The sequence below is a fragment of the Toxoplasma gondii genome, chromosome VI (assembly GCF_000006565.2).
Source record: "Toxoplasma gondii ME49 chromosome VI, whole genome shotgun sequence".
NCBI lineage: Eukaryota > Apicomplexa > Conoidasida > Eucoccidiorida > Sarcocystidae > Toxoplasma > Toxoplasma gondii.
Genome location: NC_031473.1, coordinates 375,983 through 396,352, shown reverse-complemented (window position 1 = coordinate 396,352; position 20,370 = coordinate 375,983). Strand labels below are relative to the sequence as shown.

General features: G+C 54.0%; 2 protein-coding genes across 2 annotated transcripts; one reads left to right on the top strand and one right to left on the bottom strand.

Moving 5' to 3' along the window:
• The first annotated feature begins 1,020 nt into the window (after positions 1 to 1,020).
• On the top strand, positions 1,021 to 5,624 carry TGME49_239010 (hypothetical protein). Its single transcript, XM_002366512.2, has one exon. It carries the CDS (start codon positions 2,064 to 2,066, stop codon positions 4,380 to 4,382), a length of 2,319 nt encoding a protein of 772 aa, XP_002366553.1. The 5' UTR covers positions 1,021 to 2,063; the 3' UTR covers positions 4,383 to 5,624.
• Positions 5,625 to 5,747: 123 nt separating this feature from the next.
• TGME49_238995 (ion channel protein) lies at positions 5,748 to 18,486 on the bottom strand. Its single transcript, XM_018780537.1, has 9 exons — positions 13,528 to 18,486; positions 12,640 to 13,023; positions 11,697 to 11,852; positions 11,140 to 11,237; positions 10,501 to 10,645; positions 8,279 to 10,008; positions 7,678 to 7,873; positions 6,836 to 6,954; positions 5,748 to 6,382 (listed from the first exon to the last, which is right to left on the bottom strand). Exons 1-9 carry the CDS (start codon positions 18,139 to 18,141, stop codon positions 6,202 to 6,204), a joined length of 7,623 nt encoding a protein of 2,540 aa, XP_018637680.1. The 5' UTR covers positions 18,142 to 18,486; the 3' UTR covers positions 5,748 to 6,201.
• Positions 18,487 to 20,370: the final 1,884 nt, after the last annotated feature.

The window sequence follows — 20,370 nt, the reverse complement described above, 5'->3', positions numbered from 1 at the left end:
CGGAAAGTACACGGGTGTGATCGCAGCACCCCGTTTGTTTTCGTCTGAGTGCCAGAATCCGAAGCAACAGTTAATTTGTTCGCATGTACAGGGAATCTGTGTTACTGATCAATCCATCACGGATGTCACAGCAGCTCGGTATCAGACATCGCACCCGAAGCACGGGAATGAAAGTCTCGGCTTGCGGATTTGACAAGCGGTCCAGCAGGTGAACGATCACCTGACTGACGTGTCAGAGGTACCCCACTGGACCATCCGAAGAAATATGAGCAGTGGAGTCACACTACACCCTTTCCTTTCACGTGATTTTTTAGCCTGACTGTTGAGTTTTCGAGCTACTGGATACGTAAAGGCTGTCCAGCGCGTTTGAAAATCGTGAGACTAGCGTCCTTCAACGCAGCACAAATAAACGTTCACAGCAAGCTATCCGCTCAGAATGCTATATCTGCATGCATATTTGACTGGATGGAGATTATGCTATGTTCCTCCGCCTGCGGACCTTCTTCGGGTATCTTTCCTCAAATCGGTTCGAGCTCGTAGCACCAGTTTAGGCCAAAAACTGCACCCATCCGGTGAATATGTTTGAGGGATACTAAGCTCTCCCGCGTGTCCGTCGCATAAAGCGTCAATCGTCTTCCGGGGGCCACCTGCGGATATGTATAAGGATGCTTAAGGAAAGTACAGGAACCATGCAGTCCCAGGAGAAGGTTTTCACGCTGCATCTTCACCTGGTGCATGAAATATCGCTGAGGCGCGTAAAAGGTATCACCAGACGTTTGAGGTGGAGATGGGACAGACGCTTGCGTCTCCGGCCCTCCAGGTTGAATCTTCCCGGCGAAGGCGAAAGGGGAGTTTCTTTAAAAGCCTTAAGTATGCATTATCTGACAGCCAGAACTGTCGTTGTTGTAGGACGTCCAGATGCATGACGCTTGACGTGAGGGCGTGTTGCATGGCCCACACAGCGTTGATGCCAACACTAGCGGCCGTCGGAGCACTACTGTGTGTCACTTTCGTTTCTACTGACTGCCACAAGGCGCGACGCGACAGCGGCCCGTAAGATGAGCATAAATGCAACTGCGTGCGAATCTCTCATTTTTAATGTCAACGCTTCATTATCAAGTGAAACGTGAAGTGAGTGAACCGTCGGTTCTTGAGAAAACAGGCACTCACGTTCTTCAATAACAGACGGCTCGAGAATGTGGGGATGGTTTAACGACGCAAATGGTGTGCCCGCATGGTGGCGGGTGGGAGGACCCCACACCCGATATGACTCAACAGAATCGACGCGGGAACACGTGAATACTCACTAATACGTTCTGTTGTCAGCCTGTTTTCTATCCGTTGTGAACCATTGGTCCATGTGTAGGGCGCGTCGCTGTGACAGCCCGCAATCACAAATCAGGAGGGTCTTTTAGACCTGTTACTTATTTTGAAACAGTTGATGTCACTCATGTGCTGCTCAGTGCGGCATTCATGTGAAGAGCTGGCGGTGTGGTATCGGCAACCCGAGACAGCGGCGCCCTTCGAATCATTGTGATGAGGAGGGACCAGCATCAGTTCCGCCTCACTTCCCCCCCCCCTCTTCACTTTCCTGTTAATACAGATTTGTCTCAAGTAAGGACAGCGAATAATCCTTGATGCAAGTTCTCGCCTGCCTTGCACATCAGGACTTCTTTATGTTTCCGTGGAATACGCCGTAAGTGTCGGGCGAACAACCCCCTGCGCAGAAGCCTGGGTCGACCTTCGTTGGGTAACTCACCGGCGTCGCTGTGCACGGATGTGTAGGCGGAATATCTTCGTCCAAGTGCCCAGGAAGCGCCTTGCATTCCAGTTAGAACCTGCAGCATTGCGACATCTACCTGATTTTGCGGAACGCGTATGTCCTCACCTCAAGCCTTTTCTGCTTGTGTAGGCAGTCTCAAGCACGAACCATAGAAAAGTAGGAAAGACTTGTACATCCCACGGAGTATCGTAGGAGGCCTGGAATCCAGAGCACAGGCAATGGTACTACCATTTGACCTCCGAAACCCGATCTCGATTCTTACAAAACTTGGTTTTGGATAATGAGGGCCGGCGATCACCGCACAGGGGTACGACTCATCATCTGCAGTCTAGTGCCCATTGCTATCATTGCCAACACACTCGGATCAACGCCATGGTTGGCTTTTGCAAGCGCCGGAACGGGGAAGGAACAAGGACAGAAACCTGATTCACCACCTTCCCCATATGTGAGTCAAAGACAGGAACACTCCCCCCCTCGCCCGTCTGAGAAGGCTCACCGCAAGAAGCGCCGACAACTGTCTCCTCCCGCAACTCCTCCCCAGTCAAAGCAAGCGCAATTTGCACCAAGCCCCAAGGACTCAGCTTCGCCACAAAAGCTATTGGAGTTGCCGGGATCACCGAGTCGCGATTCTGTACCACCATTGACGGTGCCAGTGGGTGAAGGCGTGAGAGGAACAGCACGCCAGCGACCACTGTCGCCGTTGACACCTAGTGACCATCTTCTGTTTGGAGAGAGGTCTATAACTTCTGGTGGTGGCGGAGGATTCAATGTTGACGATTTTTTCGCCACGACACAGCCTCCAGGGTCTCACGAAGAGGCCCACTCAAGCCTCGAGGACCCAGCTTCGCCACAAAAGCTATTGGAGTTGCCGGGATCATCGAGTCGCGATTCTGTACCACCATTGACGGTGCCAGTGGGTGAAGGCGTGAGAGGAACAGCACGCCAGCGACCACTGTCGCCGTTGACACCTAGTGACCATCTTCTGTTTGGAGAGAGTTCTATAACTTCTGGTGGTGGCGGAGGATTCAATGTTGACGATTTTTTCGCCACGACACAGCCTCCAGGGTCTCACGAAGAGGCCCACTCAAGCCTCGAGGACCCAGCTTCGCCACAAAAGCTATTGGAGTTGCCGGGATCATCGAGTCGCGATTCTGTACCACCATTGACGGTGCCAGTGGGTGAAGGCGTGAGAGGAACAGCACGCCAGCGACCACTGTCGCCGTTGACACCTAGTGACCATCTTCTGTTTGGAGAGAGTTCTATAACTTCTGGTGGTGGCGGAGGATTCAATGTTGACGATTTTTTCGCCACGACACAGCCTCCAGGGTCTCGCGAAGAGGCCCACTCAGAGGGTCCCGTACAGACTCCGCTAGAGGCTTCGCTACAGGCTGCCATAGCGGCTCTTTTACAGACTCCACCAGAGGGTCCCCTACAGACTCCGCTAGAGGCTTCGCCACAGGCTGCCACAGCGGCTCTTTTACAGACTCCACCAGAGGGTCCCCTACAGACTCCCCAAGCGGCTCCTTTACAGACTCCCCAAGCAGAGGGTCCAGTACAGATTCGCCCAGAGGTTCCTTTACAGACTCCCCCAGAGGGTCGCCTACAGACTCCGCTAGAGGCTTCGCTACAGGCTGCCACAGCGGCTCCCCCACAGATTCCGCCCGTTGGGGAGCCATCTCAACAGCAAGCGCTTTTGCTGCCAATTTTTACGCCAATCACCGTACTGGAACCATCCTTGTTACCGTCCACGCCAGGACTGTCATTTGTGCCACCACTGGGAGAGCCGATACCGCAGCATTTTGTCCCGTTTGGGCTTTTTCCATCCCCCCCCAGTGACGGAACCGGAAGTTCGACAGGTGCTCGTGCACATGGGGCAGCCACAGGCAGAGGCACAGCTGGCGCGTCGGCAGCAGACCCGTCAGCAGCAGTTTCCGCTGGCACATCCCGTACGACTGGCCCTGTCGCGTATGGGACTGAGCCGGCTCACGAGGCGAGTGTCAATGTACCTCGTGGCGTGGGAGCAGGTGACGGATTACTCGCCCAGCCGGTCTATTATTTCCTGTCCGCGGTTCCATCCCCCAGACAAGTGGCACAGCGAGTGGTCTACGCTCCACACGGAACACCGGTTGTCGTGCATCCCCAACCTCCGTTTTTCCCGGCTTTCACAAACAGGGGGCGGTCTCTGACGGTTGGTACGATGGGAGCGATCTCAATGGCGAACGCTGTCCAATCACAACCCCAACAGAGACGGACTTTAACAGTTGGTAGGTTGGGTGCAATCTCATTGGCGAACGCAACGGAACAACCAGTCGTCGGCAGCAGCACGGACTCATCAAGTTCTTCACCAATCTCGCCCCGCTCTCCTCGCTCGCGATCTTCGAGTTCGAGCGAAAGTACCCCGTCGACCAGAAGAAGGTGGCTCACTGGTTCATCTACAGGAAGCGACTCTTCCACTTCGAGCAGAGCCAGTTACGCGACAAGCGACTCGCTTTCTTCAGGCCCATATCTCTCCCCTTTTAGTGGGTCTGAATCCTCTGGGAGCAGATCTTATTCATCTTCGAGCCGATCCCGAAGAAGAATGTCGGACGGATCTTCCTGACATCAGTTGGCATTATCAGCCTGTCTCAGAGCGTCCAAATTCGCTGTGAGGTAACATCAGCCAACATTAAGCGCGCCTGGCATTTGCTTAAACAGAACGAGGCACTCATTCAGTCCCGCCCATCGTGTTGCTGCAAAAACGTTGGTATTTGGTGAAGCTGCTGAAGAAACGCGGCAGGCAGAGCATGGTGAGTCTTCATTCTGAATGTGTATTATAAATTGTCTGATCGCCGTTCTCTTCCTACAAAGCAGCTGTTGTTCATGCGCCAGATCGCTGGGTTTGTTGCAGATCTCCCGAGAGCGTAACAGGGTAGAGGACAGAGAGACCGCGTATTCAGCAGCGCAGAATTACTGGATCTTCATATTGGCCGTCAGTGACTACCGAAGTGCGCTCTTTGGTGGAAAGGTAGGGCGATTTCTTTTCCTCAGCAATCGATATTGTTCGCGTGCTGCCATGGCACAATATGCTCGCGATTGCCTCTCACTAAGAGGAGCACGTATTCGTATTCAGGTTCCATTGCACAATCGTCCTCTTCCATGAGGCTCACACGACACCAGGGATGATAGGACAATGAACCACCTCTCTTTGTTTTCGTGGTGCACATCTGTTGCTGTCTGTAAGCTGGCACCACACCGGGTACTAGAACGACGATCAAATGTTTTGCCTGCGGTGCGGAGATGCATGGCTTGGAGTTGTTTTTTCGCCACTTCGCGTAACTTTGAGCGTGTGTGCGTTCTTGTGTTTCCGAACACAACAATCTAGTCACTTCGGTGTGACGGTCTTCCGCGGAAAGGAACAGTCACTAGAGGTCGGACTGCATGCAGGCATCTAAGGGGCCTGACGGACTATAGTGGCCCCGACCATCTTGATCTTACACCGCCAAATCACTTCTCGGGAAGGCAACCGTTGGTTGCTTCTGTCAAATGTTTTGAAGGGAATACTGCCAAAGGCGTCGCTCGAAGTGTACACCGTTCTACCACCTCTTCCATGCAGAGGGCACAGCCTCACTGCAACTTTCAGTGAGCCCTGAGGCTTCGGATAATACAGTGAAACACGACGCGAACAACAATGCCATGCCATGAACGGTGCAAGTGCGACCTTTTCGGCAGCTCTATTTGTTGGGTATGCAACAGGCAATTCATCAGTATCAGTCAGCTTCTGGAAGTGACATATTCTCTCGCGTGTCTTCCTAGATATGCCTACGAGCCTGGACAACTACAGCTGCGTTGCTTTGGTGGCGGAAGTTCGGTTTTGGGAAAATGATACGGGCAGATAACGAATAAGACGGACCCAGCCGAAACACTCGGATGCCATATCACCGTTAGACAGTGGCAACTCAGCAGCTTTTTGTGCATTCCTTTTGGACAACCTAGTTGCATAATGCCTGCCGTGGCTGTTCCTACCACGAGAAAGAGTAGATACCACTTTTTACACGGACACCAACCACACATATTGAATCCTGCATGACGCCTCTGCAGCATGCCCAGGAAATATCGTTTCCAGGGGTAGGAGGATACAGTTAAGAGCACGGGGAGTCTCACACGCTCGTCATTGCCAGTCTTTTGAGAAGAATATGGCCCTTTGAGACAACCCACAAACAGGGCCCATAATCTGGAATCTCTGTTATCACGGAATTAATGGGGACGCTCTGCTCATTCAGAGAAGCGTAAACGATCTGGTCACGCTCAGTAGCACCTTTTCTTGTGCGGATTCGTCTCGTGCCTTCGGTATGTTGGGCGTAGTTTCTGTTCGCGTCTCTACTCTTGCGAGGGGGCATCGCGACGTTGTCGCGGTCTTCGACTGACATGCAACGATGAACCTATCTAGAGTTAGCAGCCACTGTCTTTGCCAGATATGCATTAACTCTCTTTATTACTTTTTCCGGAGACAAGGGAGGCCGCGGGAAGCCCACTGGAATAACAAACACCCGGTCTGTCGACTCTAGAAGGCAATGCCGCGGCGGGCATGTATAGACGTAACTCCTGAGTGATCCTACACCGCTGCAAGAAAACAAAAGGTCAGGAAAAGAGATGATAGGCGAAACAAAAAGAGTGAATCAGTTGAGTAAAAGACACCGATGGAACGATGGAAACACATGACGAGCAGGGGAATACATCGCCGAGCACGGAATGTGTCGTTATTGCCCTTTTATAAACTTCTACCACTGATCGCGCAACATGTCCAGAAAAGAGAAAAAATTTCATTGTGGTGAACAACGAAAAGAAGACGGAACGTTGCGTGGAGCGATTACAGGAGTGAGCACGCTACACTGCTTTCAAACGCAAGATGAAAACAAGGAAGCAAGAGATATGCCTCAGCAGCCGACCAGAGCAACACGTTCATTACTCTATGCAAGAAGATACCGGATATTACGAAACGCAGAAATGTTATCTCTACCCAGACTGAAACGAAACCGCTGGCAGGAGAAGTGAGGAAGGCAAATCTTGTCTCACCACCGGTACAACCCGACAGCGATCTTCTTCTTGTCCAGAAGCAGGGTACGAAACAAATCTCCGAATGTGAGGCCTTCTTCCAGGGACGAGGGTGGAATGGACTCCAGTTGAATACCCGGCTATCGAACAACAATGGAAACACATGTTTTCTTCGTTCTCCCGTTGACAGTATCAGACAGGCGGCATCCAAGCCACGGTAAAGCCGTCCGACGATGAGAGAACAAGAATAGTTCTTGTTCTCTTCACAATTCCATTTAGTATGTCGAGTTGCCTTTTTTCGAGCCTCATATGCTTGTAAAGCTACGAAATTGCCCGAGATATACACACATCGATACAGTTACAGATGGAGAACCATTATTCCTATTTTTGCCATCGATATATATATATATATATACAAATTGAAGTGTGTATGCTACTCTGCTTGTATACCTGCGCCAATGTCTAGAAGTCACATTTCACATGGCTCTGTGTCTATCTGCCTTTGTCCATTTATACGTCCACAGACGTCTCGGCGCCACCACACCGAGGATACGACTCTGTTCACAGCGAGACTACAAGACTGATCCAAAAAGACTCCGACTCCGCATGTACTGAACCCACTGTTTCAATTGCGTTTCCTTTTTGACAAAGACTTGATCGAACTTAATACAAACAACGTAGGGGCCTGTTCTTGTATATACACATGCAACTACACATGACACATGCTCGACAGACACACGCATGAGCCGCCAGCAAGTCCACCATTTGGTCGACAACCGCCTGTGGAGGCTTGTTTTCTGTGCTACATTTTCGCTTTTATTGTTGTTTTCGGCGACACCCACTGAATCGAGAATGACACGTACCCAATTGCCCGTGAAAGCATAGCCAATAAGCTCCGAGAGGAATTGCGGCGTGACGGAGTAGGGGGAGATGGCAGGGTGTTGCGTAAGAAAACTGAAATTCATTCTATCCGCAAAGAGGTTTCCACTGATATATTCTGGAGAGAGCAGGTAAGTAGCTGAGCTGTAGCAGGGGTAATCCTTTACATTCCGGTCGATCCTGAAAAGACGACGAAATGCAAGGGTTGCCGCGGTACACAGTGCTCTTCCCACAAAAGAGACGGCGAATGATTTTGCACGGAAAAGAACTATAAAGATATCACCGAGTCGCGCCTCGAATCCCCAGTGCCACATCTGTACCGATTTGTCTATTTATTTGAACGAACATGGATTCGGTGTTGGCGTCTTCATTTTTGTTATGTATTGCAGTCATGGGTTTCTATCGCTGCTCTCTTGGGCTTCTTTAGTTTCCCCCCTGCGCAAACGGAAGAGCCTCCTTGCCATCGTCCTTCGACTGACAGGTGGATTTCTTTGGGCCTCTTGCGTTCCGCATTTCGTCTGATGATTGGTGCTTTGATCTGCAAAAGTTCTAGATTTGCCTACTGTCTCCCTCGACCGACCTTACCATTCATCATCGTTGACAAATCTCCAGTTGTTTTGATCATGTAACTCGAGCATGAGCGCTTCTTCTTCTTTTGCCTCTATATTTTGCAAGGCGTTTCGTCTGGCATGCCGTGAAAGCGGCGACGCGCCCTGGTGTTCGCCACTGGACGCAGCGTTTTCAGCACAGTTGCTCGCATGTGCTCCTTTGTCTTTGTGGGAACGGACCGGGTTGTCAAATTCAGCGACGGCCGGCCGCCCCTCGATCTCCTTTCTCGTTTGCTGATCTGTCGTCTCTCCGCAGCTCCGGTTACGCGCTGCCGAGTGACCTCCTGTCTCCCTGTTGTTCGCCATTCTGGACAGCCGAAGACACGCGGTAATCCTTCGTCGGCAACTGCTGGAGACAGCCAATGATGATGCTGGGGAAGACGAGACTCCTCGTCGTTTCGGTGGAGACAAATGTTGACTTTCTCGATTCTGAAGAGCCCCTGTAGAAGCCGCTGCACACATGCCTTCCCTGGTGACCCTTTCGCGATCCGTGTACCCCGCCGGACTTGCCAAGTTGTCACTCAAGAATTCTCGCCCTAGTTCAAGGTTTCCATGAAGAAAATCTTGCGGCAAGAGTTCTGTGTCGAGGCAAGAGGGTGAAGAGTCTGTCTTCAGGGACGCCTCCGACGCGATTTTCATGATTTCCGCCGAACCGACACTTGCAAACGGGAAATCCGAGGACCCACAGTCAGCAGGGCGTCGCCGACATGTGCTTGACCTCTTGCTTTCCTCTCCACGATCATCCTCCGTCTCCTTCCAGGTGCTGCCTTGTCCTACCCTGTCGACATGGGGATGTCTGTCGCTTTGCCCTCTCTTGACACTCGTGTCTGCTTCTTCGACCTTCTCTTTTTCTTCTGGACGGAGGTCAGATGAAGGACGTCTTCGACTTTGGACTTCCTCCCTACACCTTTCCGTAGCAGAGGCAAGCAGGTCCCCTAGAGCGCTTCTCGCCTTCTCTCCGGAAGTGAGATTTGAGACAATCCTGCACTGTTCGAGACCGTGTCCGAGCTGCTCATTCGCTCTTGACTCTGGATCGGTGGGCACTCCCCAAGATTCCCAGCCGCGCTGTCCGTCCCTTTCTTCGCAGCCTTCATCACATGTGCCTTTCGCTTCTTTCATACACACTGGAAGCGAGCTGTGACGTCGGCTGGGAAAGAAATTTGTTAGTTGCAGTCCGCCTTCTATGTTTCGTCCTTCCGGACAAGCACTGTGTTGCGAGACATCGTGGAAAAAACGGTCTCTGCCCTTTCCTCTGTCCTCAGTCTTCGCAGGACCATCTTGCCTACAATAATCTGTACGGTGAACAGATTGAAGAACGCGTAAACGCTTCTGTGACTGTTGCCTCAGGCTGTCCTCACTTCCAAAAGCAGGCGTCTGCCGAGGACAAACAGGCTCACGCTCTGGCGTCTCGCCCCTCGGTTCGGTTCTGCCCTCGTCCAAGAGAGGAAACGACTGCTGGTGCACTGCTTGCCTTTGAAACAGCGGATGAGCAAACACACCGTCGTTCCTTGCTGGCCAGGCTGAAGTCTGAGCCACAGGGGAATCCTTTTGAGGCCGCCTCCGCCTTAAATTCCGCGTTCCAGATCTCGAAGGAGCTTCAGCAGCTTCACCCGTCTTCGCACCCGACCGGCGAGGCGGGCCTCGCCACCCAGGAACCCCCGGCCACTGAGGCAAGCTTGTGCGAAGACGAAGAAGCATATCCGCTTTCTGAGCAGGCATGAATGCGAGAACTCATATATATATATGTATATATATATATATATAGTTCGCTGGAATTGTCACCTCTGAGGCACGAGCAGTTCTTTGAGAGGTTTGTAGATATTCCGGATGGGGACATGATGAGTAGAGTTTTATTTGACACAGAGAAAGGGGATTTTAGGTCAAAGGTACACTCGTCACAAATGACGACCGTAAAGGTCACAACGGCAGCTTGAGGCAATCCAAAAAACGAACAGGAGCTCTGCGACAAGCGTGAATGAGGAAGAAGGCAGACCCTCTTGAGAAACGGCTTTGAGTGAAAATCGGAAGTGCAGGAGATCTCATTTTTGCACTGGTTGTGGTCATTACAACGACTCACTGATGCCGTCCCGATGCCGTTCAGGGCAGCGACAGACAATCCACTTCGTTGACCCAGGATACGACGAACCACTCCGGCTTGTTTCCTCTGCTTCGGGGGCTTCGACACACTCATCCGCTCACCTGAAGAAGCAAATTCTTGATTTGAAGATACACGAGGATGACATTGCGGTCATCCTGCTGCGCAATTGATTCACTAGTTGCGGTCAGTGTGTTGTCGAGCCCGAGAGGGAAAATAAAGAAGCGCTTAGCGTCCAGAACGCCTGCCCTGATAAACGCCAGCGGACAACGGAAAAGGAAGCAGATGAACGACTACTGAGAAGCAAGGACAAATGCAGAGGTACGGCCAGCGAGGCGATGTCACCGGAGAGGCGCTGCCTTTGAGGCCAGATCTCGTCTCGTTCTATCTCCAGTGGGCAGACTGACAAAGTGGAATCCACCGACGACACAAAACAGTGGAGACTAATGCGGAGAAAGCTAATGGATCACAGCAATCGCTCCACTCTCTCCGCCGGACACACAGCTGGCCATTGAGGACACAGCGACCCTCCGTTTTTTCTAGACACGAAGGAAAACGCGTTTTCCTTCCGAGTGTCGCAGCACGTGCATCGCACCGGTCGTGACACCACTGTGACATTCACTTGCATCATTTAATCTGGAATTCGAAAAAACTATGCAGACGCGTTCAGGGTGACGTTTTCGGTAGCACAACTCGTTTTCTCTCTTGTCAAAAGTGGGCACCCACACAGCGTCTCGTCTCACCTGACGAGATTAATCTCGGAAAGCGGCCGGGCTTGAACGATGGCTGTGAACCTTCGGAACGGGAGCACGTAGCGCAAGTCTCCCCAAGGCGGCGGCGCCTGAGAGGGAGAACCGGACAAAGACAAGAACCGAAGCGCAAGAGAGAAGATGGAAAAAGAGCGACGCTTTGGACTGGCAAATGAGTGAAGAAGGCTGCACGCAGTTCCGGGACGACAGACAAACAGATCAGAAGCCATTGAGGGTGACGAAGGGACACAGAGACAACAGAGTCTACAACAAACGGAGGCTCCCATCGAGGGCTAGGCGAAATAAGAGTCACCGAAAAACGCGACTTAGGGCGCCCGCAAGAGGAGAAACAACACGACAGAGATGGCGGACAGGAGAGACACACGAAAAAACTGAGGTAGGGGAGAGACAAAGACAGAAGCAGCCAAAACGGACAGGAGACGACCACCACGGAATCGACGAACTCGGTTTCCTCGCACTGATCAGGGACACAAAGCGGGAAACAAGATGCGACTGAAACACGACAACCTGGGTGAACACAGTCGAGTTACCTCTGCAGTGAGAACGATAACATTCCACCCGCCGATAGCTTTAATCTTCATCAGCAAGCCTCCGATGTGTTTCGGCCATCCGCAAATGAGAATAAGAGGCCGGTCAGGGTTGAAGAAGATAAGACGACGGGCTTCCTGGTAGCTCGACGCAAAGATCTGAGCGAACAGAAAGGCAGAAGGACGACACAGAAAGATCGGAAACATCAGACTCCGCAGAGGAAGCCTTGAAAAAACGTCAAACAGTCGTTGCCGGCAAACTTCACCTCACATCACAACCGACGAAGTGCAGCAGAGCAATCAAGGCACACAGAACAGCCGAAGGCTCGCAAAGAAACTCAGACAAACAGCCAGACGTTCACTGGCCGGGACTCAAAAAGCCCAGCTGCCGACAGTAGCAACTTGCAGGGGAAGTCGATCCAGGAAGTTGGAAAGGTCACCGCGAGTGAACAGTGGGGGATTCTCAAGTGAACATATTTTGCCATGGGACCCCTCCGGACGACGCGAGAAATCGGTACAGGATGTGTCGCAGAAACGTCACATGCAACAGACGTACGTACCAGAACTTCAAGTGATCGTGAATCCTATGACGCGGGACAGCACTGCCGTTTTACCTTCCGCCAGGCAAATGCAGCCACTTCCCTGTCATGTTTTCCTCTTGATTCCCCTCCTTCGAGGGCTCCTGCCTGTCTATAGACAAATCTTCCCGTTCTCTGTACATGCGTCTGTTTACAAATGTGCAACCTCCTCAATGAGTCTTGCATTTTATGTCGATGCGAAGAACAAGTGGTGATGCAGTGGTGGAAAGAAGTCTTTGCTGTTTCTCTCTGTCTCTCCCTTGACTGAACTATCCACGGATACGCTCGTACGCAAGCGCACCAAAAGGTGTGTAGGACTCGCCACGAGAGAGTTTTTGCAGATCGAGATGTGCGTTCCATGGCTTTACCTGGTCAGAATACGATTTATTAGGCTCTGCGAAAATGTCAGACTCATCAGTGCTCGAGTCCTCGGAGGCGTCCGAATCCCCGTTTCCCGCTACAGCCGCGCTTCTCCTTGGATCAGCCGTCACTCCACCTTCGTCTCGCGCGGCAGCATCCCGAGAAATGCCTCTCTCCGGAACGTCTCGTCCACTATGTCTGGACCCGTGTTTCTTAAATGCGTCTATACTACGTTCCGCTTCCCCGGGGTCGTCTTCCGCCTCTGGAAAAGAAGAAACGACCTTCGTGCTTGCATGTCCCCCTTCTGCACACCCGACGGATAGCGGATCCAGATCACGGTCATCATCCTCTTGGTCACCGACGTGTACCACGGGAACGGTCGCTTCTTCATCCTGAGAAAAGCAGGCAAAAGTCTTTGAGAACCATTGACGCCATAGTCGCCCTGACGCGATCCAGATATCTTTATCTTGGTCCTTCTCTCTAAATACATGTGCATGCATACTTTTGTGTCTTAGTTTGTGAAACAACCCCCGATAGGACATAAGCCTGTCTGCGGACACATGCTTGGACGAGCTCTTCATTCTGTGGAGGCACATCAGCACACGAATGAATAAAGAAAGAGCAATGAGTACATCTGCATACAACTAGGCGAGACGCGAGCGAGGGGAGGCCACACCCGCGCAGCTCAAGGCCAGTGTTTTTGCCAGCTCTGAGTCGGCTAGTCACCGTCGGCTGGAGGCGACTGCACAGCATCAGTTTTTCACCGACTCTACCACGAATTCACTGAGTTAACCAGCCTGTGGCTGAATGTGTAGATATAACACAGATTCATGTGTTGTGGTTTCATCGCAAGTCGGAAGTTCTGGAGTCTTGACCCGTCGGGGCACGATGCTTACCCCTCCATCATCCCAGGCCTGGATGGGATGGCGGTCAGAAATTCCTGGCCCCGCGGCGGCGCTGAACAGCCTCTTGATGACAGTGCTGGCGCCGGCAGCTGCAGACGGACTGATCTCGGTTGTTCTTCCCTCTCGGAGCTGCAGAGGCGAGGGTATGGCTGCCGGCATCTTTGCCCAGCTTCTCCCTGTTTTCAAGCCTGGTTCGTCGCGGTCTCGCTCTCCTCTGAGCAGGTGATCGTGAGAGCGCCTGCCGCGATTCAGCTCCCGCGAAGAGACATAGCCACCACCCTCGTCGAGCGTCCAACTCGACGCCTCACTCGGTCTCTCTGTGTTCAGTGAAGACGCCACGTTCTCTACGTTTGCCGGCTCCCTATCGCCGTCGAGGGGAAACGCAGGCTGGGCAAAATGGAGCGGGAGAAGGCGAGGAGCGAGCGCCCCGATTGAAGACGCGGAAACTTCTGAAGCTGCCCTCCCGTCTGCGGCAAGAGCGGTCAAGCCAGAAGGTGGAGGGGTTAGGCAGTGCAGCGACGGGATTGACTGCTTCGGACAGTTGGACGGAGACCCGGCAGACGAAACTGCAGGCGAGTCGGAAGGCGCCTGAGGATGGACTGAATAGGCAGGGCGGTAACACGAAGAAGGTGAGTGAGGCTCTGCCTCCCACGACGACTTGCGTGAAGAAGGGCTTGGGAACGAGTAAGAAGCCTCGACGTTATTCGACTCTCCTCTCTGCCTTTTTCTGCCTGGGGAAGATGTAAAACTGGCCGAGCGGTCCGTGGAAAAGGCCTTGTCTTCTGGATTCGAAAAAAAGCGCTGCTGAGCTTCGGGACGCGCGTCACGCGACTCTCGTACGGAGGCCGAGCAAACCGCTCTGGAGTTCCCAGGGCGAAGAGACAGCCGACTGTCAGAGACTGGGGCTCCGGATGCGCCGTTTTCGAGAGTGAGACCGTCACCCCACTCTGTCGAAGAAGAATGGGGGAAAGCCATCGAGGGCTGAGCAGCAGGCGAGAACTGCTTCGCTTGCCCACGTGGCTCCAACTTCTCTTCTCCCGCTGTCTTAGTCTTCTCTCGCTCGCCTGTCCGTGACCACTGCAGGCTTCCCTCGCTCAGCCTGCTCTGCTTCCTTTCGTCTGGGCCCCGGAGCCTTTGAAGTCCGTCGACTGTGGCGACGAGTGAACCTGCGTCCATGCCCAAGGCTGGGGTTTCTTCTCGCGGCTGACTGCGGCCGCGCACCTGGCTTTCTTCAACCTCACGCTTCTCGTGAGTTGAGCCGGAAACGTGTCGACTGCCTTCGTGCTGCCCGTCCGCTCCCGGCGCTGTCTCCTCACCATTCCGGAGTTTGTTCCCTTCCTGACTGCCTTCCTTCTGCACGTTCCCTGCACTGTCTCCCTGGCCTTGGCTGTCCGGCGGCCCTTTGACTGTTTTGGCTTGCGTCGGTTTGTCCAGGAAGCTCTTATCGCGCTTCCCTTCCTGGGGCGTCGCCGGGTCACCTCCGACCCCTGTCAGCCCGCGAGCGCCGCCCGCGACGCCGCCGGGTGGGTTTGGGCGTTCTCTGTGCTTCTTCGGCGACAGTGTCTGCGTCACCTGAGTTCCAGTCCCTCCTGCTTTCTTCGACAACATGTCGTCATCGCGGGCGCTCAACACAGCGGAACCTTCATCGTCAGACCCCGTTCTCGCCACGTTCCCGACGGCATCCTTCGTGGCCGTGATTGCCACTTGCATCGCTTCCTTCGCGTCCACAGCCAAAGCAACTGCCTGCCCCGCCGCCTGCGCCGCTGCCCGCGCCGGCTGAGTCGCCAGCAGGTCCACGAAGCGCCCCAAAGGCGACGAGAAAACATGGGACCACGGGACCACTGTGGCGGACTCGAGGAACTCGGCGGCGCCCACCGACGGCGCGATGATCACGCACTTGTCTCCCTCACTCAGGCAGTAGTGCGCGCCTGCGGGGTTGACCCAGAAGGAGATCTTTTGAGCCGCAGAAGGCCCGTAGAAGGGAAGCCCGGGGTCTCTGGGGCTCGACTGGGTCTTGTGCGAGTCCGAATTCGCTTCCTCCGGAGTGAGGACGGAAGAACAACAAGACAGCGAGGGACAGAAATGAGGCGCTGCCTTCGGCTGTTTAAGGCCAGAGACGGAAGTGTGCCTTCTCTCTGGGGACAAGCCGTCTGGGTGAGACCGCTGGTCTTCCCTCTGCTCGCCGTGGCTGCCGGAGTCCGAGCCGCTTCCCCCGGCTCGCTTGCGTGCTCGTAGGGTCGGCGAGGCCCGCGCACGAGTCCTGGCGTTCACAGCGTTGCCTGAGGGTAAGAAACTGACATGGCGAGACCCGTCGGAGTCATGAGCGCCGTCTGCCTGCAAACCCTGCCGCGGGAGGGCCCCCTCGCCTCGCACGCCAGGCGATCCGTCTCTGGAGCGGGGCGTCAGAGTTTGGAAGTCCGATGAGGACTGGGAGGCCAAGCAGAGCGGCATGGAACTGTTTGCCGGCGAGACGGAGCTGGCTGACGCGCGGCGACGGTTTGACTTTTTCTGGGGCTTCCTTTCGAGCATGCGCTTGCAGAGAGTGCCGACATTCGCGCAGCCTATGCCGCACCCGAAAGCGGTTTCGTCATCGACACGTCTGGGCTCCGGGTCGCGCTCGATCCCGACGCAGATGATGTTTGCACAGTAGTACAAGCCAAGGCAGATCTCCTCGAAGGGGACCCCAAACATGCAGGGCGGGACGCGAAAGGCGTACAAGGAGTGCAGGGCGCCTTTGACATATTCGCAGAGGCCAGGAAGTGTTTCGGGCGGGAACTGCTTCGTGAGCTTCCCAAGAGGCACATCTGGATAGGTGCTGCCAGAGAGGTTGCAAATGAGGGGAATGATGCCCGAGTGGCCGCAGAGGGCCTTCGCAATCAAACCCATCTTTAAGTCGCTCAGAATTGAGTAGTTCAGACAGCCCATGGAGGCGATAATGTTGGCGCAAACGTTCGTGCACAGCTGCACGGCGACGTGGGACGGGTCGATTCGGAGCCGCATCAAACTGAGGAGCCTCGTGAGCGTTTGGCGGTCGTAGTACGCCGTCAGTGCGGACGGAGAAGAGAGCACGAAGACCCCCTGCGAGTGGTTCGGCTGGACCATGAGAAGGTCCGAAGGGTCGCCGCCGATTCCCGCCTCGCCCGTGACGAGACACAGACGAATCTGGCCGCTCTGCGCCTCCTCCATCTGGTTCCGGTAGTCCTCGAACTGGTGGTTGCTCAGGACCACGATCTTCGGGGGCACAGCTCTCCGCAGCCGCACCTCCTGCAAGAAGGTGGACAGCTGGGCGGGTTCGACGTCGCCGAGCAGGAGGACGAAGGCCGTGTGGTCGATTCGCAGCGGCAGACGCCCCCAGACTTTTCTCCGCGACGTCAGGGACTCGATGAGGCGACCAAACTCGCTGGGCAGCCAAATCAAGGCGGTGACGATGAAGGCGATGCAGAAGCACTGCCCCGTCATCGTCCGCGGCGAGATGTCTCCGTACCCGACGGTGGACATGGTGACGACTCCAAAGTACCAAAAGTTAAACATCTCCTTCAGGGTGTACACGTTCCGGTCTAGGTCGCCAATCGACTCGGGATTCACGCCGTCGGACGTGAACATGGCGGCAGCGAAGGCTGTGAGCAGGAAAATGATTCCGAGAACGAGCTGGACGACATGACCCTTGGTCGCGTTGCCCCAGACGACCGACGCACTGATGAAGCGCGTCATGAAGAAGGTCTTGATCCAGCGCAGCCAGCCCGTGAGGAGGAGGATCTCTGCTGCAATGAAGTGGTTCAAGAAAACGGACGTGAAGGTGAAGTAGACGAGCACCGTGAGTGGCGGCAGCGTGAACATTTCGATCCAGAACGACGGCCACAGGAGCATCTGCAGGATCTCCGTCTGTTGGAGGAAGATCATGAGGAACTCGAGAGTGGCCGCAGACAGGAAGAACTCCTGCGTCGCGTAGTCCGACCCGTGGAGCATGCTGAAGTCCCACTGGTCGTCGTAGCTGTCTCGGCGCCAGCGCTGAAGCGTCAGGCACCATGACACAGACCACGCGAAGTTCCAGACGACGGTCGCGAGAGCGAAGGAAGGCCTGCTGCTAACGCGGTGGATCCGGTGTCGGATCAGGTGATGCCAGTAGAGTACACGCACCACCGATGCCTTGACGAAGCCCTGGCGAAACTTGAGTTTCCGGCGCATCTTGAAGTCCGTCACGAGTCGGTTGAAGCGCAGTGCTTTGTGCTTCGTGCGGAACAAAGCCTTCTGCGAGTCGGGTTCCACAAGGTTCTCCTCGCGGGCCTTCATCCCAGATCTCTTCTCCAGTGAAAACTGCCCGTGCATGTGTGCCTCCGCACCTGGCCGCGAGATCCACGACGGCCACTGCCCCGTCGTTATCCCGTCATACAGCTGGTACAGGGGCTCGAAGATAAAAATCGAGGAAAGGAAAGTGGCCCACCCCAGGAGTGACGGCACAAAGCGCGCCGACACTGTTGTCCACGTGTTTTCAACCGTTGCAATGTACGCCATGCAACCGAGAAATACCCCCACGACCAAGCAGTCCAGCACCAGGCGGAAAATCTGCCGTAGCAGAAAGGACTGCGTTTCCACTTGCAGTCCCATCTTCTTCGCTGGTCGAAAGATGTTTATGAGAGGTGTAGCTCAAGGTAAACAACAGAGGAAAGGAGCTGTAGAAAAACTCTTTGGGAAGACGGAAGGACCGCACGCGGATGAAAAACGACACCAGGAGGACTCCGAAAGAAGAGGAATGAAGTTCACCCCGTGAGATGGAGAAGCAACCCAGCGAAAGGAGACTCCGGAAAGAGAGAAAAGACCACACCGAGACGGACACAGAAACACGGAAACACACGAGAGAACGGATACGGGAGGGTAAAGTTGAAGAATGCTACGGACAAACGCGGGAAAATGCAACGTCGTTCGTCTGGAACCCAGGATATTGCGTTCTCGGGTGTCGGAAATGAAGTCTTCTACCGAAAAAAGGGGAGACCGAGACGTGGAGGGGAGGACTTTGGAGAAATTTACTTTGTTTCGCCACATTCGGATTTTTGTGGCGCTGCGTACTCCCGAATTCTCGGAGCGATTCTTCACTGGCCGTCGATTCTTAGGCCCCGACAACTCAAAATGGAAAAAGGGGAAGGCATGGAGACTGGAGAAGTTTTGACAGAGCACAAACAGTGGAAATCGAGACGGAACGTTCTACGGTAGACTGTAGACTTGACTTCAATCGAAAGGCTTGGCCGTACGTTTGGGCTGAGTTTCGACGTGCGACTGCTGAGCCCAAGAAGAGAACGAGCTCCATTTCAACCTGGAAGCGACAATGGAAAAAACGAAAAAAACGGGGACGTTGCCTGGTGGGCTCTGTGCTTTGCGCAAGGCTCTGGCCTCTGGAACAAAGCGAATGACGCCGCGAAGCCAGCAAAACGGACAAAGGCGACAGAGCAGAGAAAAGAAAGAAAGCAACACGAAACTACGCACGATTGGAAAGTGCACGATGTCGGAACGACGCCTTTGTCTCAAGAACAGACATGGCGACGCAGTTGGAAGAGATCCGACAACTGCGCGGACATGGTGTAATTGCCCCCACCGCCCCTCTGCTTTCTTTTTGTGAATGATCGCACCACATTGCTGCTCCTGTTCACAAGCCGTTCGTTCCTTTGAGGGAAACCAAGGTACGGTCGGCCTTGAGAGTCCTTGTTTCCGGTGAAGAGAGAGAGGAAGTTTACGAAGGAAAAGCCACAGCGCCTTCGCTGTTGGAACTGCGGCAAACGCACCGGAGAAAATGCCGAGACAGCCAAAGGGGAAGTGCAGGAAAGTTACGGAGCCTCCGGAGGATAAGCAGGTGAAAAAGTAGAAGACAGGAAAACACCGTAGCCAAGGAAAACAAGCGAAATCTATGAAGAGAGATGGCAGAAGCAACAGGGAGCGTCGCGGTCGCCTCGCCAAGGAGCTGTTCCCCCGCGCTTCCTTCCCACTGTGCGATCCATGCTGGTGTTCCGTTTCTCTGCCCCTTCTGCTTCGCCTTTCAGAGGAAAACCTGTGTACAGAAACATGAGCCCGTCACTAAAGGACACACAAGGATGCTGCTCTTGAAGAAAGAACCGGAAGCAGAGGGCTACCGGCCGGCTGAGAATGGGTCTGTCTTTAGAGCGAGACAGCCGCTAGTTACGCAGATGACAGACGGGACGAGGCTTCAAGGGAGAGATCGCTGAAGAAGGCACGTATAAGGGAGCTTAGACAGAGGGAAAACACCAAAGAAAATGTGCAGAGGAAGAAACTCTGCGACCTCGTCGGGAAAGGAGCAGCGCAAGGCATCGAGGTCGTTTCAGAAGGCATGTACCCTTGCATCGGACGCGAAAGCGGGACGGGGTCCCGGACTTGACCGGGAAAAAGTTAGGAAGAAAAGACACAAAGACCCCTGGTTTTCACACAACACCGGGAAAGATACGTTCTAAGTAGTGGCTTTCTCGGCCAACAACAAATCTACAGGACCCTCCTCTGCACGTGCAGTGTCGTCCAGCCAGTGGACTCACGATAGGAAAAGGTTAGAGAGAGAAACAGGGTTTGAGTAGGAGAAATAACGTTTGACCGAACCCTTTTGGATGGCACACACTGGATTCCAGAATCCTTGGCAACTTGCGCTCAATTTCTGGAATGGAGCAGACAAAGGGGCTTCTTTCTGCGACCTAACATCTCACCCCTCTGTCGCTTGTCCCACGGTTTCTTCCAGACTCAGAGCAAGCCTTGGTTTGAAGTTCCCTCATCGAGACGAAAACGGAGAAAACCCTTTCGTTAGACCGCGTGCTTCCAGTTGCTCGTCTTCTGTCCGAAAAG